General features: G+C 54.0%; 1 protein-coding gene and 2 long non-coding RNA genes across 5 annotated transcripts; all 3 read left to right on the top strand.

Moving 5' to 3' along the window:
• The first annotated feature begins 882 nt into the window (after positions 1–882).
• LOC136020910 (uncharacterized) lies at positions 883–8,366 on the top strand. Of its 3 annotated transcripts, XM_065692567.1 has the most exons (4): positions 883–985; positions 2,308–2,598; positions 3,655–3,837; positions 4,804–8,366. In XM_065692567.1, the coding sequence occupies exons 1-4, from the start codon at positions 925–927 to the stop codon at positions 4,902–4,904; spliced, it is 636 nt and encodes a 211-aa protein (XP_065548639.1). In that variant the 5' UTR covers positions 883–924; the 3' UTR covers positions 4,905–8,366. The 3 variants fall into 3 exon arrangements, 1 of the variants encoding a protein (XP_065548639.1); XR_010615559.1 differs by lacking the exons at positions 883–985; positions 2,308–2,598 and adding an exon at positions 3,476–3,550; XR_010615560.1 differs by lacking the exons at positions 883–985; positions 2,308–2,598 and adding an exon at positions 3,482–3,537.
• A 3,648-nt stretch (positions 8,367–12,014) lies between these two features.
• LOC136020929 (uncharacterized) lies at positions 12,015–20,111 on the top strand. Its single transcript, XR_010615577.1, has 3 exons — positions 12,015–12,227; positions 16,679–17,255; positions 17,788–20,111. It is a non-coding gene; the product is annotated as an uncharacterized LOC136020929 (long non-coding RNA).
• Positions 20,112–20,734: 623 nt separating this feature from the next.
• On the top strand, positions 20,735–23,326 carry LOC136021077 (uncharacterized). The gene is made up of 3 exons (XR_010615666.1): positions 20,735–21,282; positions 22,133–22,375; positions 23,172–23,326. It is a non-coding gene; the product is annotated as an uncharacterized LOC136021077 (long non-coding RNA).
• Positions 23,327–23,641: the final 315 nt, after the last annotated feature.

The following is a 23,641-nucleotide window of genomic DNA, read 5'->3' as shown; positions in this document are numbered from 1 at the left end:
GGGGTGCCCCGCGGCAGCTCTTTGCTCCCCGTGGGTGTTTCTGTAAACGCGGGTGGGTGAAAAAGAAAGCAACCAACAGCCCCCCCCCCCCCCCCCCGACCCCAAACGCAAACGAAGAGCACGGGGAACGCTGGTTCTATTTATCCCCCTTTTATTGCGTTGAACGAATTCGTGGTTTCCTGCGAGCTCCAGCGAGGGGGTTCGGGGGGAGAAACGGCACCAAACGAAAGGTGCTGCTGGTGCCGGCGGCGGGGGGAAGCCCCGGGAGAGGCAGCAGAAAGGGGAAAACCAAACCCGAAATACGGGGGAAAGAATCCCACAGACCAGACCGAATAAAGCCCCGGTTGCTGCCCTCGCCCTGCTCCCGGCCGGGCTTTCCCGACGGTTCCCTCACAGCCGTTTCAATCAGTTCCCTTTTTCCCTTGGACGGCGGTAATTGGCGAAGCTTTAATTGCCCCCCCCCCTCCCCAGCCCCTCCTCGCTTCAGCCCCATCCCGAGCTCCGTTCTCCTTGCCCCGAGGCTGACTTAGCCCCGTGCATCCCCATCCCATCCCGGCCAGAGGGCCCCGTGGCTGCCGCTCGCCGCGATGCCCAGTCGCGGGTGGGTGAAGCCTGGCTGCGAGCAGCGTGTGTTTGCGATAAGCGAACCGGAGGCAGCCAAACCCAAAGCTTCGGAACTTATTGACTGGAGATGGGTGGTGGTGGAGGGGGGGGATGCGCTGAAGAACTCGCTCCAAATTTCCTCGGGTGATCCCCGGCCCGCTCCAGCCTCCCTCCGAAGCGCCCGCCCCCCCGGAGGGGCTGCTCGAGCCGGTTCCCCCCCCGCTCCCCCCGCCGCCTTGCCGCTAATGAGCGTGTGTGTTGACACGGCGAGGCGATGCCCCCGTTTGCTTTTGTTTGGGAGGTGTGAAAGAGGGAATCTGCATGAGAAAAGCCGGCGGCAACCGCGGAGCTCCGCATAGCAGCGGCGGGACGGAGCGAGCCGGTGCGTGGGGAGTCCGCGCTGGAGGGGACGAAACCCTCTGAGCTGGGGGGGGGGGGGGGGGAAGGGACGGGAATGGTGGGGGTAAGGTCTGAAGCTTCAAAGGGAAAGGGAGCTCGTCCCGGTGCTCCCGTCGGGGGTCGGGGCTGAAGCGAACGCTGCCTGGGGTTTTACCCCCTGGGACCCCCAAACCTGGCGGGTCTCTGGGTGTCCCTACCGGGCTGTGCCCGTTGGATCCTTTCCCTGTCCCTTGGATTTATAGTGGGAAATAGGGAGGGGGGAATAGAGGGCCAGCACCTGCTGGCAGGATGAGGCGGCCGGGTTACAGCGCTCCTGCCTTCCCGTTAACGGGCACCGGGGGTGTCTCGGCGTGGGACACAGACAGGGATGGGCTGAGGGCACCCCAAAGCCACGCTTCCCGATGGGGACAGGAGGGGCTGAGGGGGCAGCTCCGGGGGGGGGGGGCGGTTTGCCGGAGCAGGGCCGCCGCTGTCCCGCTCCCGCACCCCGGCTGGGCTCGGAGCCCCGCTCCGGGAGGGGTCCCACTGGGCTCAGCCCCGGGATAGCGGCCCCGAGCCGCCCCGGGCCTCCCCGAGCCCTGCCTGGCCCTGGAAGCGGGGGTCCCTTCATGTCAGCCCCTGTCCCCCCCCCCGGGTCAGGCCCGGGCCCCAGCGCCCCGCGCCGCGGAGCTCTCCAGGGTTCTGAACCGTGCGGGCCCGTCCGCTCCCGCCTGGCCCCGCGGGCACCGGGCACGGCTGCCCTCCGCCCTCCCTTCCTTCTGTATCGCCTTCCTTCCCCTTCGCCCCCTCTTCCCCGCTCCGCTTTTCTCCTGTTATTTTCTTATTTTCTTTTAAATTTTAAATATTTTTTGTTTATCTCTTTTTTTCCCTTTTTTCTTTCTTTTTTTTTTTTTTTTTTTACTTTTCTAAAACCCTTTTTCTGTTTTCCCGTTTCTTCGGTTTTCTTGTTTTTTTTAACCGTTTTCCTCCTAATTTTTTTTATTCTGGTTTTCTTTTTTTTTCAATTTATTTTTTAGTGTTTTTTCAGTTTCTTTTTTCCCTGTTTCTCTCCTTTTAGTTTTTTTTCTCCTTTTTTTTTGTCTCTCAAATCTCTCCCCTTCTCTCGTTCTCCTTCTCTCTCCCCTCCCTCCTTCTTTCTCTCTTTCTCTCCCCTTATCCCGTTTTCCTCTCTCTGTCTCCCTCTCTTTCTCTCCCGCCCCTCCCCGCGCTGTTTTTCGTTTCCCCCTCTCATTTCACACACATCCAGCCCCGATCTCTCGGCCTCTCTCTGCTTTTCTCTCCTTTCCCGTTTCTCTCTTCCCGCAGGAAGCCACCTTTGCAGCGAGACCGGAATTTCACGAACAAGGCGTTACCGCAAGCAGAAGCTCACCGGATCCGCCCCCCCCCCGGTGCCGAACAGACGTGACCTGCTCAACCCCGATGGGAACAGCGGCTCTGCCGCGGGTCGGCACCGCCGGGGGCTCCGCGGGGTTTTCACTCTTACAGCGGCTGCGATTAGAACCGAGACCCCGAGTGCGCACCAGCCCCGAGCCGTGCAGGAGTGGGGGGGACCCAGGCGGCGAGGAAACGAAGTGGCAAAGCCCGAGCTCCCGGGAGGTGATGCTCGGACCCGTCGCTCCTGCACAAACACCCCCATGGCCCCCCCGGCACCGCCTGCCTGGAGCCTCGGGCAGGGTTCACCTGCCTACCCCAGCCCCGACACCGCGGGGAGGGCCGGGGTCTGCCCCTGCCCGCCTGTGCGGCTCTTTGTCTGCCTCGTCCTCTCCTGCACACACTCACGGCCCTCCCCTGAGCGCACCCTCCGACCCGCATGGTCCCTTCATGTGTGTCCATGTATGTGTATGTACCCCACTCATGTACACGCTTCCCCGCACACACCTAAACCTTCTTCCCCTCTGCCTCTCCGGCTCTCAAGCACACCCCTTGCGCAGGTTACATGCACACACACAAAACCAGCCCTCACAACACCCATCTCGGCAGCTCTGCCTTCTCTTATGTACCCAGGCTCTGAGGGAGCTGACACTGTCCTTCAGCCCCATCTTTTTCCACCAGGAGATGAGGTTTTCCTCTCTATGTAGGCAGGAGGAGAGAGCCCGTCCTGGGGTGGCCTTAGGGCTATGAGTGTGGCTGAGTGGGCTCCAATGCCCATTTCACAACCTGTGTGAGAAGCCAGGGGCACTTCATGCTGGGCAGGGGTGTGGAAACTTCTCCATTGCCTCAGGGAAGGGGGAGACTGTGCCTGGGACCTTCCTAACCTCATCAGCTGCCCAATGTGCAATGAGGCTCCTGGACTGCTACTGTCACCTGGGCACAAAGCCATGCTGCTTCCTATCTCCTGTCTCTCCTCCTCCATCCCCACTTGCTTCAGTTGTGAAGTCCTCACTAGGAATGCACAACCTGCCTCTAATCCACTCACAATCAGGACCACAAAAACAGCCCCACCTGCTTTGGTCAAGGGATCTCCTACTAGTACCTGGGTATCTGGGGCTTCCCAAGACGCAAAGAGAGAAAGAAGACCTGGCAGCAGGATGCTGTGTAGGACCATGAAGTAAGGTGGAGGGCTTAAACAGGAGCTGGGTCCCTGTGGGCTCTTGGTTTCTTTCTATTTTTCTTTAAATGCTTTTGCTGTTGTTGTTGCTGCTTTTGGAGCAGGGCAAAAACCATCATGGGGGAGCATAGGTTTAGCGTTGACATTGGAAGCCACTTCTCACAGCTGGAGGTGGGGATGGACAAGGGCCAGCCTCGGAAGTGCTCCTCACCTCAGCCGCCATGTGGGATCCAGCCTTGAAGATGCTGCTCCCAAGGAGACCTCCATCCACCCCGGCCTTGCTGCAGGTGAGTCCTGGAGCATCCTGTGTGTGAGGATAGTTTTAACCCTTGCAGTGCCTTGGTGGTGACAGAGCCCCCTTGTCCCCAGTACTGGGGCTGACTGGGCAGTGCTCAAGGCCAGGTTGGACGGGGCTTGGAGCATCCTGCTCCAGTGGAAGGTGCCCTGCCTGTGGCAGGGGTTGGAGCTGAATGAGCTTTAAGCTCCCTTCCAACCCAAACCATTCTGTGAGTCTGTGATTCCGTGTTTGGGCAGCTGCCTACGTGGGCTCATGTCAGTGAATCTGGCAGGGAATTCAGGCGAGGCTGATGCGGGCTTGCTTATTATGAAAAGACAAGGTGTCTGCATGCGTATATGGAAGTGTGAAGGCACTGCACGTGTACGCACACATATCCCCCTCTCCCCAAACCATGCAGGTCAAGCCTGGGGTGCAAACCTTCCCCTGACACCCCACGTCCTGCTCACACAGCCTGGAGTGCTTCTACCCACTTGCACACCCATGTGTGCTCACATGCGTGGCTGTGGGTGCAGAGGGAGCAGCGTGTCCCTCCTGTGCCCCCCTCAATCCCATCCCAGGGCAGCAATTAAAGAGGCCGTTTTCTCTCAGCCTGATTCTGCATTTGAAAGCCAGGGTGGGGATTAAATGGGGCAGCGGCAGCTTCAGGTCTTTGGCTCGCAAATGCTTTGTGCAACTTCCCTGGACTTCAGCAGCAGGGACCTCATGCACAGAGCTGGGAGCAGCCCCTGGCCCTGGCTGTTGGTTTCTTTGCACCGGTGCAGGAGAGGAGATGAACAGAGAGAGCGGGAGGCTGCACCTCTGAACTGTTCCATCACTCCTCATGCAGAATTGTTCTTTGTTTCCCCTCACATCCACACCTCTAACCCGCTGAAAACCAGGCTGCAACCTGCAGGCACCAGTCCTGTGGTGAGCCTGCTACGATTCCTTTCTTTCTTCCTCTTCTTTTCCTCTCCAGAAACACAAGGGATAAACACAATCATTTCAAAGAAGAGAAAGCTTCCCACCGGAGAAGCCAACAGGGACCTGCCGCGAAGTCCTGGTACGGTGTGTCACTGACACTGATTCAATCTGACACCCGGGTGTCTCCAAAGCCATCACATTGTATGCTGCAAATGTATATTAACATTAGTATGCATTGGCACAATATGGATCCATTATTCCAAATGCTTATGAGAACTAGGTGCTGCCTAGGAGCAGCTGCTGCTTTTTAAGCCTCAGAGCATCAATAGATTCATAGATTTTAGGGCCAGAAGGGACCCTGGTGATCATGGAGTCTGACCTCCCACGGAGCACGAGCCTGGTAATTTCTGCATCCAGCCCCATCACTCCTGGATAAGCAGCAGCTTCCCCTGTGAAAGGCACCAGCTCAGCAATGGAGAGGTTGATGTCTCCCCCTTTTAAATCTGTTCCCTCCTTTTATCACTCTCCTCATTGATCATAAAAGGGAAATCTTAAATTTCAAGGCTTGGCTTGTGTAGATCCAACTTCCCACCACTTGGTCCTCTCAGGTCCCATTTTCCCTCCCTTCTTCTGTACCAGAATGATGTTTTCCCCCTTTCCTTGATCTAGTGGTTACATAGGAGGAAAGAAACGTTCCAGTGTCCTGGAATGTTGGCTGCTGAAGGATCGGTCCTTCTTATAGAGAGAAATGGTACCTGGGAAATGTTCAAACATGGGGTCATCCTTTGACTGTGAGCATTTAGACTTTGTTTAAACAAGTGCCAAACTGTATAAATGCATTTTGCAGCAAGGGAGTGATGCTGGAGATGGGTTTTGGGTTAAATTGCTTCTCTTGCTCTCAGAAAATGAAAGAAGAGAAGAGAATGAAAATCCACTAAATCAATGAAATAAAAAAGAGCTGAAACTCCTATGTTATGGTCACAAAACCCCTTCACATCAACACCTCCTCGTTGATGGGGATGGGGCGTTATCATTCAAACCACCTCTGATCCCCATACCACCACCAAAATCTGGGATCAGACTCAGAGCCTGCCTTCCTGCAGGGGGTTGTTCCAGTGGTGTTCCCCCATTTCCCGTTCATTTTAGGGATAACAGCTCTGTCCCCCGTTGCCTTCCCATCCTGATGCCATCAGATGAGTGGCTGCATGCGCGGTGCTGGGCTGTCTGCACAAGCATCCTCTGAATGGTGGTTCCTCAGCCTTTCTGGAAACCACCTGATGGGACCATACATCCAGTCCCATGCTCAGCTTTTAAAGCAGAAACTAGTTGAAAGCGGCTTCTTTTTTCCAGCAACGTGACCCTGTGTTTGCTCCTGAGCACGTGGGATAGGAAGGATTAACAAATGCAAGGCATTATTTGACAGGGAAAAAGGTGTAATTTGATGATTCTCAGTTTGTCCCCCATAAGCTACCTTGGGCTGATGCAGCGCTATGAGCTGAAGTCACCAGGTAGGCATGGGAGAAGAGACAACCTCACCACGGGGGCTTTAGATATGGGGAGTGGAATGATACAGCGGTGGACACGGAGTCTGCAGGGATGAGACAACTTCCATGCGGCTGTATGGAGTGCGGGAGTGGGATTGAGGCTGCGATGGGGAGCTGAGGTGGGACAAGCCAATAGACCTCTCCTGTGCCCTTGTTTGGAGTACCTCCCAGTTCCTGCCCATGCTTCAAGATGGAAAGATGCACTTCAGCATTCCCAAGGGAATGTCTTGGCTGACCTCAGGAGATTTTTATCTCCTTGCTGAGATTACCTGATGCTTTTGATAGCATTTCCTACATGAAACAGCTAGTGGAAGACCAACATGAAACGAACCCCTTTTCATATCCTCAGGTGAAGGTAGTAGAGGCATGATTTAAAGCAATCTATACTTGTTATATACAGTTATCCATGGAACTCTTTGCTACACGAGCTCAATGGAAACTGGACAAGCTCATAAGAGAAATTCCTTGAAGGATGTTAGGAACGTTGAACCCACAGCTGGCTCCGGTCGTCCCAGAGAGCATCACTTTGTGCAGGCCTTCCTCCGATGTTCTTCCCCAGATGATGGCTCCTTGTCTCTCGTGGTAACAGCATTCGGAGTGAGGTCCTTTCCTTGGTTCCTTCCTCCTTTGCTCTTACAGGATGCTCCGTTTTCCTTCAGCTCAGTATTTTGTCAAGATCTGAGAAAATAGGGAACAATTGCATTCCTCAAAGGATGTCTCCAAGCAGGTCTCCTCCTACCCCATCTTGCACGAATAGTTTCTTTCTTGGCTGCTAAGCTGAATCCTGGTTTGCCTTTTCTGTTCCATTGCTCGGCTAATGTCGCAGCAGGCATATCCCTCACCTCTCATAATCTCTGACAATGATGAGAGGAAATGAGAAGAGATTATTTAGTATCATTTTTCCCCCTTCTACTGGACGTTTCATGTAGGAAACACTTTCAAAGAAGAGGGATGAATCGCACAACCACAGAAATTAGAGATGGAAAAGACCTTTCAGGTCAGCCAGTCCGTTTCCCTGTGAGTGCAGAAAAGCTTCTGAGTGCAGCTGGATTCTTTTCAAGGACTTTGTCCAGTCTGAACCAACTTTAGCAAGAAAGCTTCAACTGCAGTGCATCCCGGGGTGGCTGTAAGCTGGAAGAGGGGTGGTTTTCAGCCGAGTGGGATCTGAGTGATCCTAAACTTTGTCCCAGAGGAGATGTGGATCTCTGCTGAGGGATCCTGAGGAGATGCTGCAGAGCTGAGTGCATGCAGCAGCCGGGTGGTCTTTGCTGGAGCTGGTCCCTCTCCCACCCCAACAGCAAACCAAGGGTGATTGCATGGTGCAGATCCCAGGGATGTGCATGCTGCGGTAGCGTTGCTATGGGGTGATGGACAGCAGATCTGCTGTGGCTTGCTGGGTTGGAAGCCAAGGGCCCAAGCTGGGTGGCCATGGGGCCACCTTGAGCACCTTTCAGCAGCTCCATTCCTCAGTTTCCCCTTGCTTATTTGGCTGGCTGGGCTCTCTGCTGCTCGGGGCACTATGCATTGGGCCAGCACAAATCATCCTATGAATGCCGAAGAAACCATTCCCACCATTCCTAAGCTCGGAATTCAGTATCCTAGGCCACCTTCCCAGCTGTGGAAAACCTTCCTGGAGGTCAAGCTCCAATTAACTGACAAATGCAGGAAGAAATAAAAGGGAAAAGATATGCTCAGACATTTCATCTCCGCTTGGAGTCACTTCACACGCAGCCTCGGGGCTCTCAGCCCAGCTCCACATGCCTCCAAACCCCCACTGATGTGTGAGCAACTGGGGGACATGTGAACCCGAATAGCTGCTATTTGGGTAGCAAGTAGAAAACTACAGAAAACTGCGCCCCTTTTCCCAGGGAAGGAAAGTGGGGAACAGGAAAAGCCGGGAAGGGAAAGGGAAATAAAGTCTTAATGACGCTGATGCTCAAAGGAAGCTCCAGTGCTGGGATTTGCTGTTGAGCACAGAATTCGGGCTGTGTGAATTTCCCCTTTTCTTCCCCTTTGCAGAGTCGCAGCTTTACAGTGTGACTCTCTAAATCCTTATACTTACTTTTTTGGGGGTTGTTTTCACCAGACAGGATGTCACCGAGCACGGGATGCAGGCAAGAAGGGCCTCTCTAATTAACCCAGGAGGGAGAGCATCCTTCTCGCCTGCTCTGACCCCACACTGTCAGGGATGGAGCAGGATTGCCAGAGCTCACCTAGAAACGGTGCCTTAATCCCGCTCCCCAAAATCCCCGACCCGTGATCTGCACAGAGACAACCATTTTAAAGAGGCAGCGCCACAATGTGCCACCTCCTTCTCTTAAGTGGTCACCTGCCAGCTTCGACTGAAGGCGTAATTACCATCCTTGAGGCCTGATCCATCTTATTCCCCTTGAAGTCGATGAGGAAACCACCCCGACTCTGCTGGAAGCAGCGCTAAGATCCTCCCCCCTCCCAATCTCTTTTCCCAGGATTTATCTCCTTGCCAGGATGGAGGATCTACCCAGCGCTGCGGCCGGGGATGGAAGGGTCCGCAGGGAAGCATTGCCTTGGGGAGCTGGTGAGAGGGAGAGAGAGAGAAGAGCAAACACAGGTCCATTAATCCGCAGTTAGTCTGCCTTTTTTGTTAGGAAGATGAACTTGATGAGTTAATTAAGCCACAGCCTGTAAAACCAGTTTATTTGCATAGCAAACTCCTGGGCCAGTGCGCTGTGAGCGGGCATAGACGTGCAGACAATTCCAGGGAAATTACAGCCTCATTAATATGCTAATCTGGTTGCAGGCCTGGAACGAGTTTTGGGTTTGCGGTGCTTGATGGGGGGGGTCCGGGGGGGGTGTTGCTTAGCAACCCTTTCCTCCAGGTAACCCTTCTCTTCCTTGCCCTTGATATCCCCCAAGGATTGCCAGGGAAGGAGGGGGGGGGCTCTGCTGTCACGCAAGGGTGAGCCAAGTGAAAGGAGAAGATGGGAATGGGGGGCTGGAGCCTTTTATAGCACCCAGGCACACACCCCTGGGCAGTGGTTGGTGGCTGCACATCTCCCCCCCCCCCCCCAATTGGGGTATGGAGGAGATGGTTGCGGATGTCTGTGTGCGCACATGGAGGTGGGCATGGGGTTGGTGAGGAGCGTTGCAGCCCCCCCGGCATCCAAGATCCTGGCCATCAGTGGTCCCCAGCCGTGTGTCCTTATGGCTGCTTCCTCCTGAGGGTCCCAGCGACCTGCAGTGGTCACCCCTTGGTTTATGCTACCCAGCCCTTTGCTGAGCATCCCTCTCCATCAAGCTGTGCTTCTCCAGACTGCCCTTCCCGTGTCTCCTGCTAGTTGCCCTGTACCCCTGAGAGTCCTCCCAGAATGGTGCAAGCCCAGAGCTCCTTGCCTATCCCAGTTTCCTGCAGCACTGGTCAGGATGGGAGCACCAGGCATCAGATGCGGGCATGCAGCACCTCTGCCCCATCAGCCCCTGCAGCTCCTGGAGAGCTCCATAAGGCAGGAAGGGGACTGTGTCTCTGGCCCAGGTTGGCTGCACTGTTGAGATCTTCCTCGTGCAACTTAACCTGTAATGACACATCATGAGAGCAGAGCATGCCTCCTTCACCCATCCCATCATCGGCTACCAGGAGAAGGGACGTGCCCTGGGTGTCCTGGAGTCCCACAGTGCTAGTGTCCACCAGCCTCGGGCCACACAGAAATGCAGCACTACAGCTCCTGCCTTGCTGTGGAGTGGGAGGCTGGATTAGGAGATGTTCCTCATCCCTTCTAGACTGCTTCTCTGCTCTGCGGTGAGCTGGGGCTCTCTGGTGGAGCCTGACTGAATGCCAAAGCTTTGTGACTTTCTTGCCGAGCACTGTTGTCCCTGTTGTGGTGCTCTCATAATCCAGAGGTGATGGGCAAGGTCCAAGGCTTTTCACCCTGCTTTCCCAATAGCCCAGACTTTGCCGTGCTCAGCATCTGCAGACACCTCGAGGTGCCGTGTGGGTGCAGCCGGACGGACAGACACCAAAAGCCCTTTAAGTTAGACCCAGCGCCTGTAGAACAAGGCCAGACCTGGAGACTCAGGGCCGATGGAGATGTCTGGGTCGGATCCATCCGGTGCCTCTGTCTCTAGACCATTCTCCACCACTGAGCTCCTCAGTCCATATGAATTTAGGCCTAGCTGCAGTAGGAATTAGATGCCTGAACAGCTTTGAATCTGGGGGTCCTTTGCTGGCCAAACCTGGCTGGTTCAATGAGAGCTTGTGCTGGGATGGATGAGGCTCTTCTCTCTCCATAGCTTTGCCTTGTGATGCTTGGAAACATCCACTGTATTCAGTCGCCAAGCCAAAAGCCCTTATTTGAAGTGTGAACAAATATGCCAGGCAACAAGTTTCTGCATCAGCTCTTTTCCTGCCAAAAAGCACTCCTGACTTCTTCTTCGGAGGCCGATTCCCTGGATCGCTGCTGGAGACACCGACATGGGGAAGGGAACTGTTGCCTTCCTACCTCGGGAGTCCCAGTCTCCAGGGCTATCCATCCGTTAACCTTCATGAGCTCAAATATTTATTATTCATATTACCCTGAAATGTGCTAAAAAGATGAAAAAAGGAATTAATGTGCCAGATCTTGCATCCACCTTTTAGCTTATTACAGTGCTAAAGCAGTATTAACATTTACAGTATATGAGCTCTGCTTTGCTTGTGCCTGAGGCCAGGGGGTTTAAGCCAGTGCCGAAGTTAATAGCAAGCGCTGGTTAGAAAAAGCCCATTATATCATAAAGTTGGAATTTCGCTTGGGCAGTGGCCACTGGCTCTTTCCCATCGGGATGCAGTGCCATCCTCTCAATCCCTTTCTGCTCCGTTGCCGGCTACAGCTCGCTCTCCCTCTCATATTCAAACGAGAACAGAATGGGGTGGAAATGGTGGTTTTGTTCTCAGCGCTGGTGAATTGAAGGGCATCGCGTTTGCCAGAAGATAATTGGTTCAGACTCTGGCCAAGAGGCCTCGTTCCCTCCTGGATTGATCCTGGGAGGTGCCATGCGGTTGGAGGTATTTCTGGGTCCTGTTCCATCTGCTGCGCTGGACACGTCAGGCTCCTCCTTTACAGCTTGAACATATTGATTCATCTACCATACATGTGTTCCGCTTAAGGGTGGCTTGATGAGCATCTCCTGTCTCCTGCGAGGAAGGATCTGCCTATAGAAGCATGTGAGGAGCCCCGTGGTGCAGTGGCTGCGGCAGGGGCTGTTGGGGTGCATGGTGTTACATGGCAGTGGTGGTGGGGCAGATGTGTGCCTGGCTCAGAGGTACTCTCCCCATACACCTTGTCACCCTGCAAAGCCCTGGCTCTTGCAACCGGTTCTTATCCCCAAAGAGAGAGGGTCCTGTGGCTACCAAACCCCATCTGGCTCTGCCATGGACCGATTGTCAGGGCTTCAATCTAACCGGAAGGTTGAAGGTCCACTTGTCATACAGTACCTTTACACCTCTTAATTTCACCAGGATGCCAGGCAAACACCCACAGCCCAAGGAAGAACATTTCTGCCTTGGTGCACTCGTTCCATTGAGATAAGTCTCCCAGCCTTGAAGGCAATGGGTGTCTGGGGCCTGTGGACAATCATAGGCTTCAATAGCTCTGACCAGCCTCACCTGGGGTCTCCTTCCACACCCTCTGCCAATGGGCAGGAGGTCTATTTAAGCCCAGGTCTGGGCCTTTGCTCTCTTCCTGAGCTTTGCTTCAGCCTTGTCTGTGTCTGGCTACAGACCCTTTTGATGTGGACCCGTGGGCTGACTTCCCAGCTTGGACCTCTCTTGTCACCATGGACCTGTCTGGTGGTTGCTGGCTGGTGCTCCGGGATGTGACTTGTGTTTCCAGCCTGATGCCAAACCTCCCTCATTACCATGGACCTGCTGCTGGCATGGGCCCACCTTGCTTGGATGGGATGGGATGGAGCTTGCTGTGCCCAGGTAACGGGGTATCCTCAGCTCAGACACCAGGGTTTTGAGTTTGGCACTGATGAATTTGCCTTTGCTGTATTTGAGGCTCAGCTGGTTTTCTCTTGAGCACAAAGAGTGTTGAGGTTACTCCTGGTTCTGCTCCTCCTCTGTTCCTGTGCTTTGGGTATCTGTCCGAGTGATCTCATTGAGGAAGAGTTTGCATAGAGGAGAAGGTTTCACCTTTAGGAAACCAAATCCTACTTCTAGCTCTCCCTGTCCTCAGTGCATGCCACAAGCCGGGGGTACCAAGTGTCCAGCAGATGACTGGCACATTCAGAGCACTATGTCCTGAAGAACAAGGTTTCTGGAGGGTTTGCTCTCTCCTTTCATTTAGCAGACAGCTGGTTTTGAACATGGCATGTGTGGAGATGTGGGATGGTAGCGGGGTGATGCTGGGACAGTGAGTCCCATCAGCACAGGAGAGCTCGCACCAACCTGAGCACCCTTTCCATCTCCTAGCCTGGTGCCTGCTCGCCTTCTGTAGTTCCAGCTCTGGCGATGCTCCTGTGGAGCAGTCCCTAGTGCTGGTATCTAGCAGAGGACCTTGGTGCTTGCTGGGGACCTGAGGTTCCTTGCTTAAACCCATGTGCAAAGTGCCAGCACCACACTGAGCCCACTTGGTGGGATCCAGGAATTGCGCAGAGTCCTTGGATGTGGGGAGCAGCGAAGAAACCAGGTCTCAGCTTTTTGGGTTCTCTCCTCTCTGTTTTCTAGCAGAGCCACACAGACTCTCGAAGCAGAGCTGAGCCCTATTTGGCATTCAGAGGGCACCATCAGCCCATGTCATTGGCAGGGAATAAATAAATACCTCCTTTGAATGAGACAGGAGTGATGTGCTGCTAGGCTCATTCAAGGTCACATCCGTAAACACGGGATGGAGGCAGGAAGCAAATCCAAACTTGGGTCCAAGCTCAGCCCTTGCTATCCTGCAGGGCAAGCCCCCCCTGCTGCAGGTACTCACATGCGGGATAGGGCCTGGGGAGATGGCAGTGCTGGGTGCGTGCCTCTGCTCATGTCCTTGGTGTGTAGCTGAATGGGACTGTTTGGGAGTGTGTGCAATGGGTTTTGGAGGGCTCTGATGACACTTACCTGGTGTGTGACGTCTAGGCGTTATAGGAATGCCAGATCCTGGTCTGGAGGCTGCCTCAGCACCCTCGGTACCCAGCAGGTTTCAGTGCGGCTGGAGGGTTTTGGTTTATCTGTGTCCTTCCCAGGGAAGGATCCCTGTTCCTGGCGCATCCACAGGTCTGTGGATGTGTCCAACCATTTGCCAACACATGCACACCCATTCTATGCACTTTGCAGACTTCCTCCTGCACCATTCCTTCCCTCACCCTCTTGGGTGTAAAGCTCTTCCAGGGCTGTGCCCATAGTCCCCATGTTCCCTTTCTCCATCCCATGTGTTTAACCTATGGGAGAAGCAACCAAAGAGGCAGAAGCCAACAAACCCCCCTCACCCTTGCTCTGACAAGAGCCTTTTCCTCCCGTGCCAAGGCTCAGACCCCAAGTCCAAGGCTGCTCAGCAATGTCTCGGCGGCGCTCCTCACCCTTAGATGAATCCTGGCATTTGCGAAGTTATTATACCTCATTATGGATTGGATTTTAATCTAGTGTAAATAGTCCTACCATTATAGTGTCATAAGAAGCAATTAGCCCCCCTGCTTGCTTCTATGCATGAGGGGAAAGCTCTAATATCATGGAACTGTGAGGGCTTGATGGGGCTTCAGCCTATGCACATGGATGCAGGTGGAGGGGTCTCTCTCATGGCAATACCTGTTCTGTGCCTGCCGAAGAAGCCCCCTCTGTGTCCTTAGGGGGTCTCCAAAGTGAACATCACTGGGCTCTGGGGTGGATTTCATTGTGGCATCTTTGCCTTTCACTGTGTGTGCTCTGTGGCACAGCTGGAAACCTTCTTCCAGAGGATGGATGTGGTTCAAGCAGATGATAAATCGTGGTTCCCTTGCCTTGCCCTTACCCCAGTCACAAAGGGGATTATCATCCGCAGGGGTGAAAGGCATCTGGAGTCCAGTCCCTGCCTTGCCTCGGGGTGGTTATTTCCAATCTCTCCAAAGCTTTTCCTCCTTTGCCTCGTGGAGGAAATCCATTATCTGCAGCTCGTGCTTATAAACGAATCCCACCTTCCCGTGTCACCTGGAGCCAGGCTGTGGAGCTGGGAGAGCCTGGGCGCTCACGTCAGGGCTGTCCCCACTGGGTAATGTTGCATGATTAATAACAACCCCAGGTTAATGGGGTTTTAATGTTCCTCCAGCAGCGGGGAGGGGGGTGGTGTTCTCGGGCATAGAGCAGAGGCTTTGATCTTTGTTTTAGGGAGGGATCGAGGTGGCTTTGTGCTTGGCGCTGTCTGTGGGCATCACAGCATGCGTGGGTTGAGCATCACAGGCAGAGCTGGATGCGCCCCGGGGTTGGGAGCTGTTCTTGAGTGATCATGGTACAGCGTGTGATGGACATAAGCATTAAATGTTGTCCCCAGGGCTGGTATGGGCATCCCAGCACAGGGTGGGGGATCACACAAAGCAGGGGATGTGAGCACGGCTCAGCCCAAGGAGCAGTAAGATCCATTCTTACACCATTTCCAGCGAAAAGGGGCTCCCTGGATTTAGCAGGGAAAAGGCTTTTCTTTCCCCTCAAGGATGGGAAAGGACCCAGGTTGCACATGGAGGTGCAGCATGGCTGGGCATAGGGGACTGAGGTCCATCCCTCCTTGCCCCTGGGGTCCTGGTCACAGCCTGCACTGGGGTCCCTGCTCCTCTGAGCAGAAATCTACCAGGGGATGGGCCCAGAAAGATACCCCCCTCTCCTTTCTTTGCCACATGGAAGGAAAGCTGCCTGCCTGTTAATTACATGAACCCTCTCATGGGCAATTGAGCTGCCTGCATGTGTGTGCATTCGCGCTGTCTGCGAGTTCTTGTCTGACTCATGCTCTCGGGTGTCTGAAAGGGAGCCAGATTTAACAGCAGAGCAGGGTGCTGCTGGCTGTGTCCAGCTGCATCCAGGCCCTGTCCACCCCATGAAGCAGCATCTGTTTCTCCAGTGGCCACTTCCATCCCAACCAGACTCAGGTTTTGAGTCCTGTGATGGCTTGTCCCCATGGACAAGGTGTTACCTGAAGGGGTGAGCATCCCTCTGCCTGTTACCACTCCGAAGAGTGGTGCTTTGGGGAGGGGATGGATTGTAACGTAGAGAGAGGGTGCTTGGTGTGGTGATCAGTGCTGCTGGGTCTGCAAGTGGACCCCAGCATCGAGCCACTGTGCTGGCTGGGCACTGTCCTCTGGTGGCAATGCCACCCTGGGACTCGAGTCCCCATCACTATCTCTGTCCCGTGTGCACAGAGATGCTGGTCCCTGGCTCTGCATGGTGTGCATCTGAGATGCTCCCTAAGGACCCTTCCCTCCCACTGGAAATAACTGGGGCTGTGGGTGGTCCACAGAGCTCATAAAGCTCTTATCTATATTTCTAAAGGTATAGATAGGAGTGCTGAGCACCTCCATGCATGTATCCTGGCACAGGTTTGTTCCATACCAGCCAGCACCCTCCCAGTCAGTGTCTGGGAAGGAGCGATGGTCTGGGCACGGGACACATGAAGGAACATGCCATAGACCTCCCATGGCTCTGCAGCTCCTCTTCTTCCTGCCAAATTGACCCCAACCTCTTCCACACTGCGTTTCCTTTCCAGTACGCATTGCTATTCATCGGTGCATCTGAATATTGTAATCCTTGGGGATGGGGAGGCAGGAGAACAACACGGCCCCCCCTTTCCCAGCCACCTTCCCTGGCTTATCTGCTGAAGCCAGGGCCAAACTGTTCGCGGCCTCAGTGGGTGAGACAAATCATAGAAGAAGCTTAAAGCACAACCAGCATCTCCCACCTTGTGCTTGGAGGGGGAAGAAGAGGAGGAGGAGGAGGGTGATGGAGGCAGCTTGTAATTACAGAGTAAGAGGCAGCGATAAAATGATAATGGAAGAGTTCTGACCCGGCTGAGGCAGTTCTGCAGAGCTGTGAAATAAATATAGCAAAGGAAGGAGGGCACGGGGGCTGCCAGCCCGGGTTACACTGAAATGCTGGTTTCACCAACAGGATGTAAATTGGATTGCAAACATCTAATTAACCTCTCGCTTCGCTGTTGTTGGGAAAAGGCGACAGATTCCAGCCAAAGCCGGCACCGTGTCCCTGTGCAGGAGAGAGTCTGGAGCAGAGGAAGGAGATTTGGTGCTTTCGCCCGCTGGTTCCCTCCTTGTGGTCCAGACATCAGGGAGAGGAGGATTTCAAGCTCTTCTGGTCCTTCTGCCTTGTGCGGAAGCTGTGTGGGATGGGATGCCCTTGCTGTGGGATTAGGAGGTGCTGGTGGGGCTTCTCCCCGTGTTTCTTTGTTCTTCATCTCACTTGGAGTTCTCCACTTCCAGGGGGACAGGGATGAGGCTCTCCCCTGGTCAGGCTGGCTCCGCTTGGCTGCTGCATCCCCTTGGACCTCGGCTATTGGCTCTTCTTCTTCAGACCTCTTTGGAGAGCAGAGTAAGAGCAGGAGGACGACCCTCTGCTCCCTTGCCTGGGTTCCAAGGGTTGCCGTTTATCTTCCTGGAGGGCAACTGTTCCGCATGGATTTCAGAAGCGCCGTAGCTCTATGACCCCCCCCTCCCCTCCTTCCTCATCCCCTCATCGCCTCCCCCTCACCCCAACCTCTTCTCTTTTTCACCCCACCTTCCCCCAGGGGCATCCAGCCAGTGCAAATGGTCCCTTGGCAGCAATGATGAAGATGGATGTCTGATTGATTCTCTCTCCTCTGTGCAGCCCCCTCTCCAGCCCCCCGTCTTTCCCTCTCCCCCCCTTTCCATGCCCTTCTGGCAGAAAATTAAAAGGCTATTTGTTAAAGGGCGAAAGCCCTCAGGTGCAGCCCCCGGCTGGACAATTTGTCTCCATGAAAAGGATGCTATTATGAGAGCGGCTGGATCCAGGAGGAGGGGGAGACTTTGCCAGGGAGAGGTAGGGAGTGGGGGGAAGGAGGCATCTCCCGGGGACAATGAGGTTGGGTTGGGAAGGGGGGAGACAGGCTGGGCTGTGTGCAATGGGGAGCGTGGAGGGGAGGGAGCGCATGTGCTGCAGGAGGGAAGCCAAGCCCCTTGTTGTGAGGCCTGCGCCCAGCAGAAGTGATGCCCTGCCAAATCACCTGCTGCAGAGGGAACAGGCACCCCCCTACCCCGAGCCTTGCTCCTGCCTCATGCATGGCCCTGCTGGCTGCTGGGCTGAGCCTGGGGAGCCCTGTGTGACCCCGGAGCTGCCCATCCTCTCCTCTGCTCCAGGGAGGGGGGAATAACGCACTGATGTGCCTCTTGCCTATTGAATCCATCAGCCGAGTGCTTGCCTGCACAGCCAGCCCATGGTACCCTTCTTGTCCTCCCTCCCTCCATCCCTGTTTGCTGTTCCCTCCACCCAGCTCTTTATCCTTCTATTTATCTTCTCCCTGTCATCTTCCATCCTCTTGTCTATCGACTCATCCATTTGCCTCTGATTTTAGGGTTTAACATGAACACCTGGTTGTGTGGTCCCTGAGGACCTGCAGTGCTGCGCTTGGAGGAAGGTCCCCAAAGGAGCTCGTGGAGCCTCCAGCCCTTTCCCTCTCTGAGATACTGCAAAACCTCCTCAGGAATTAGGCTCTGTCAATAAGAAGTCCCTGCTGTGAGGAAACTACTGCAGGAGTGAGATCTCCTTATCCAGGTTTGAGGTTGCCTCTGAACTGGAAGAGGCTGAGCATCACTGAGGACCCCTGGGAGGAACCAGGGCAAGACTGAGACTGTTTGTTCACATTGATCCCTTGTAGCAGCTGAAGCTCTATGCAGCTCCTCGAGGTGACAGCAGTGGGGATGTGGCTGGGTGGAGGGTGCTGCAGAAGCCAGGGAGATGCATTGGTTGTGCTGCTGTGTCCAGTGGGATCCAGACATCCCAAGGGCGAAGCTGTTGGGAGATTCTGCCCTTTGCTGACCACAAGGAAAAGGACAAATCAGGGAAGAAATGGTCACTTCACTTGGGAACAAGCAGGAAAGCACCCATGGAGGGTAAGAAACAGCCTAGTCTGGGATAGAAGTGGCTCTGCTGGAGCAGCGTTTCCATGTGGGATGCTGCTTTCCAAAGGCTGGATGGGAAGTTGATGGTGCAGCTGGGGAGATGGTGACCCTGCAGTTAGCTCTGTGCTGGGCAGTTTGCTCTGGGGAGAAGGCATCTCTGTGATTGCGCTGGGATCTTTTGCCCAGCATCTAGAAACTCATTTCTCCATTTAGTAAAGAGGAGGCGAAAGGCAGCTTGTGAATGGTGAAGGAGCAGATGCTGTGTCCCAGTGCTGAGTTTTCCTTCTCACTTCCCACCTCCCCAGATACGATGCCAAGGCTGCTGTGCGCTGGTGGGATGGGGAGGATGAGTGCTTGCAGGAAGGTGCTGTGCCCAGGCCAGGCATCCCACCTACATCTCAGTGCTGGCAAAGTAGGATTACACTAAGTGGTGGCTCATGCGCAGACCTGCTAGACCCGAGCATGCAGCCAGGGCTCAGAATCTGCGTTATTCCCACCATATCCACATTATTCCCTGGCTTAGAAATCCCTCTTTTTAGTTTAAAATGTTTTTTTAGGTTTTTTAATGCTTTTTAGCTTTAACTCATGACAAATTCAGCCCTCACAGGAGAAAGGCTTTTTCCCCTTCATGCAAGAACTGAAATAGGGTCGAGCCACCTTGGCCACAACCAGAAAGAGCAGGGATTGCTCCTCTTTGGCTTGGGTGTTTTACTTTGGTTTTGCCTTTAAAGGCCATCGGCTGTATCCACAGCCCTGGATACACATGGATGGGCACACTAAGGTATGTGTGCTTCATGGGACATGCTTGCCAAGCAAGGCTGGTGTGGAGCTGGTTTTCTGTGTTGGGCAGGATGGGAAGGAATAAGGCAGTGGTGTAGCAGAGACGACAAAGCATGGGCAGCCCTCTCACTGCTCCACAGCCTCACCTCACTTCTCTGACTCAGGCAGCCCTGAAGCATAAGCACAAATACCCCTCCCAAATGAGATCCAAGCCACCTGGGTCAGGCAGGGACCTGTAGCCCTGTGGCACTACCAATTTTGTTTAGTTTGAACCTAAATCTAGCCAAAGCCTTCAAAAACGGGCAGAAGAAGGAGAGAAAAGGGTGTTTGGGTTCTGCAGAGACGCTGCCTTCCTTCCTCCTGTGAGCATCCCTGTTTCAATCCCTGTGTGCTTTCCCAGCCACTCACTTCCAAACCCAGCTAAAACAGATTACAGCAGAAGTTCTAATGATTCAGCACTTCTGTTGCCACTGATTTACTGACTGATGCTCAACTCTATCAGCAAAAGTACTGCTTGGCCATCAGGAGATGCAAAGGGGATGAAGAAATATCTTTCGGAGGTAGAAATGGACGGCCGGAATACCACAGCACCACTGTCCAGAGAGCAAGGGAGAGGTCAGGATAGGACCTAAAATACAAGGGAGGATTCTCCACGAGCTTCTGTTGCCTGACAACACCATCACAGACAAAACCCATGGATGTGCCCAGGTGTTTGCTTTCTATTTCTCTCTTTGCCAGAGGCGATGATTTGATGTGGGGATACAAAGTGATGCTTTGATTCTGTGTGAGGTTTGTGTGATGGGAAGCCAAAGCCCTGCCTGGCACCCGAGAGCCCCAGTGGCAGTGAACTGAGGAGGGCAGAGCCCCACATGTGTCTCCTCAGCCCCAGCCCGATCCTGGGATGCCTCACACCAGCTTTGCTGACTGGGGCTGAGTGGGAGACCCCCAAGCCCATCCAGGGGCATTCCCAGCTCAGTCTACCTGGTGGAGGGGGGGTCCTGGTACCCTAGGATGGGAAGGGGGGTCCCAACCATGTACCCAAAATCCCATCAACATGTTTCTTCTCCTAATTCCATTTTTTTTCCCTAAAATCAGAGATACCCAGGACACGAATCCGATCCAATCCCAAACCCATGCCACCTGCATTGTTCTGTTAGGCATAGGGGTTTTTATTGGCCAGAAATCAAAGAAACGGCTACCTCTCCAAACCCAGAGGCTGAAGGTTTCCCCCCCCCAAGCTCACGATGCTGAAGCAGTGTTAGAAATAACTAAACTTTATCCATTCTCCTTCCTGGCCTTGGGTCTCTTCTCCGGTCCCATTCCTACCAGGGCTGTCCCCTCAGCCCTGCTGCCTTAGATCTGAAGAGAGATGCTGGCACTGCCCAGAGCATCCCGTTTCTTCTGGCTAAACAGCAGGAGGACAAGGTGGAGCTGGAAGGGACCTTGCTGGTCCATGTGCCTGTGCCACCAGCCCTGTGCATGGGCAAGGAGGAGGCAAGGACCTGCTCCATGTGCTCTGCAGGGAAAATCCCTGTCCACAGGTGCAAGGATTGATGGATATGAGCAGGCTGAGGGAGAAATGGTTTGGACTAGGAGGAAATGTTGCTGGGGATGTGTGGCTTTGCCAGCTGGGAGGATGTGGATGCAGCTCTGGTGAGGTGGCAGCAGGGGATGCTCTGCAGAGAGGTTTTGGACCATCTGAGATCCCAGTAGTGGATGTACAATGGGTGCTGGTGGCCATCCTGAAGTACCTGGCCAGGGTTTGCTCTTTGAGGGGAGTGCTGATTGAATGAGCCTGAAGCTAAAGAACAGGGGAGAAAAAACAGGGGGGGAACAAATGGCCTGAATCCAAAGGCAAGAGCTCTCTGGAGACGGCACAGAGCTGTTGTGCAATGGTGTCTGGAAACCACAAGGAACGTGAAGCGGAAACCAATGAACCACAGTCAGCACGCTGGAAATGAGGGCTAATTGATGGACAAAAACAGGAGCAGATGGGCAACCCTGCCCACCACCCCTTTCCAGGGGTCTAATTTGCCACCGGAGCCAGGAGAACGGCCATCCCTGAATGAGTGATGCTGTGTGTGGATGCCTCGTCCTGGCACACTGCAGGAGGGGACCCTAAGGGGTCCGGCAGCACCCCACATCCACTGCCCCTATGGGGTGGTCAGGTATGTCCTTTCTGTTCTTTGCTCTCATAGCACATGGGAGTCAGGAGGATTGTTTAAACAACTCTGCCTTTGCAGTCAGAGACCTATTAATCTATTATTGCATCCTATGTATTGCATTAAGGCAAGCAGGTAAACCACAGCAATCCTACCCCAAGGGCCAGGTGATGCAGCCCTAACACCTCTTTAGGGATGCTGAGAGTGTGTGAGGTGCTCTTCCTTTGACCCCCGAAATACATGGTGCAGGTCCACCCACCAGATAACCCTCATCTCCATCCAGCTCAGCCTTGCTCCATGGAGGAAAAAGGGTAAGTTCCCCATGGCAGTGCTTGTGGGGCCATGGACCAAGTGATGCTCTGACACCAGCTGCAGCCTCAACCATCCCCGTTGTACAGGGCTGCTCTCCAAGCAGGCGCAGACCCCTTCCTCCTGCTGTGGCCATGGGGAAGCTTAATGAGTTAATGCTGATTAAGTACTTTCAGATAATCAGATAAAGGTGTCATAAAAGTGCTTTACAGTGATGATGATGTGTTTTATGGTGAGGAGAAACTGATGATCCCAAATAAAACTCCAAATTAAACCGGGGGGAAGTACGAAGGTGTCTTCAGATCTGGGGTGAACTTCACACTAAGGGCAAAAATCCATTCAAGCATTAGCAAAGTTCCCATCTCTCCTCACACCGTGCCTCATTTTGACCTCCCCCCTCCTCTCCAAGAGCCTTTCTGCTCGACACCAAGATTAATTACCTCCCTCGCCGTCCTTTGGGCTTCCCCCATCTGATAACGTGTGAATAAGGCTGACAGGACCTGCTAAGGGTCTCTCGGCTTTCTCTGCTCCTTGTCTTGCCTCTCAGAGCCAACCAAGCACCGGCAGCATGTCCACAGGGTCATCGCATCCCTGCGCCTTCTCGCTGGTCCCCAGCCTCCTACCATGGTCAACACTGGACTTGGCACTCAGTTGTCAGCATCCATAGGGGGAAGCCATAGGGATGGTGCTCCTGCTTGCTCTCCGTGCTGGGATAAGAGAGAAATCAGCCCCAAAGCCTGAATCTGTTCACACCAATTGGAGCATGCCAGGAAGACCCTAAATAAACCAGGTAACATTTCCCCCCCTTCAAAAGCTGGCTCCATCCAGGCTGTCGGACACACCGAAGTTGAGGGGCACATGTTAAGATCTACAGCAATTAAAAGGGGCTCCAGCCTTAATGTGCTCAGCTGAAAGCCCAGGTCCCCAGGTTGTATGCGGGGAAATTGGCTGGTAATTTAGTGGCTGATGCCAACTGGCTGCATCTGTCCAGCTCCGCGATAGCTTTTCCTTCCCTGCTCTTTTCCAACCTGGCAAGCGCGCAGCCTGGGGAGCAGGCAGGGATGGCTCACACAACCTGCTCGCTCGACACGCTGCCTGGGCTTTATGGCCGTGGATGGGGTGGCATGGATGGGGATGTCACCCCTGGACCTCTCCCTAGGGAGCAATGGCACCAGGCATGAGGGATTCCCAGATCCCAGCTCATTTTGAGTGGCTGAGGGAGGAGATTCGCGTTTTGCTTTTCCTCAAGAGGCTAAACCAGTTTTCTCCCCGCACCAACAATGGTTTTTTCTTTGTCTCTTGAGCCAGCTGAAATGTTTGGTTAGAAATAAGCCACTTTGTGCCGTTTGGTTTTGAACGTGGTTTTTAGCTCCTCCATCAAAGCAAATGAAAGAACCGAATCTGTTTCGCTTCCATTCAGACGAAATGATCCAACTTTTCCAGCGCGATATCTCTGTTAGAAACACATTTATTTGGGCAAGCTGGTTTGCCAAATTTGACAGGAATTTGTAGCTAGGAGCTGAATTTCCCAGTCCTCCTGAGACAGCGTTTTGAGGAATGATGGAGTTGTTTAACCGATTTTCCAGGCTGGAATCCATTGGATCTTCAATGCAAGGGGATTAAATTCCACCCTACAAACACAGTGTTGTCAAAGGAGGACCTGAAGGTAGGGGACCCACAGAGGTCTCTCCCATGCTCACCTCCCTGTGAGCTGATGATAAAATCATTCCCCCATTGTACCAACAAAGCCCAGCGCGTTCCCTTGACATTCCATGTTCCTGGCTGGGTATAGGGGTCAGCAAACTGCTCCAACCAGGAGGGCAGCAGCTCTGGCAGCACTGCCGAGCTGCCCCTGGGACACCCCAGCTTGGTGCAGGTCACAGGGAGGGACCTCAGGCTTGGAACAGGGAGAAAGGGATGCAGGTAATGGGAGAGCTCGAGAGCTCTTCACCACTGTCAGCCTTGGGCTGCTGTGTTGAGTCCCATCTCTACTTCAGTGTTAACACAAATCCATTTGGAATGAGGTAGGATTTGGGATCCTGGCACTAGCAGCATC

The sequence above is a fragment of the Lathamus discolor genome, chromosome 12 (assembly GCF_037157495.1).
Source record: "Lathamus discolor isolate bLatDis1 chromosome 12, bLatDis1.hap1, whole genome shotgun sequence".
Taxonomy (NCBI): domain Eukaryota; kingdom Metazoa; phylum Chordata; class Aves; order Psittaciformes; family Psittacidae; genus Lathamus; species Lathamus discolor.
The sequence above is the reverse complement of the archived record's forward strand: the minus strand, read 5'-3'. Positions and strand labels throughout refer to the sequence as shown.

Excerpts from the sequence above, each read along its gene's own strand:
- LOC136020910 (XM_065692567.1), top strand. The coding sequence starts at position 925 with ATGAGAAAAGCCGGCGGCAACCGCGGAGCTCCGCATAGCAGCGGCGGG. Across the intron at positions 2,599-3,654 it reads AAAGCCCGAGCTCCCGGGAG|GGCAAAAACCATCATGGGGG; the intron begins GTGATGCTCGGA and ends CTTTTGGAGCAG. Across the intron at positions 3,838-4,803 it reads CCACCCCGGCCTTGCTGCAG|AAACACAAGGGATAAACACA; the intron begins GTGAGTCCTGGA and ends TTTCCTCTCCAG.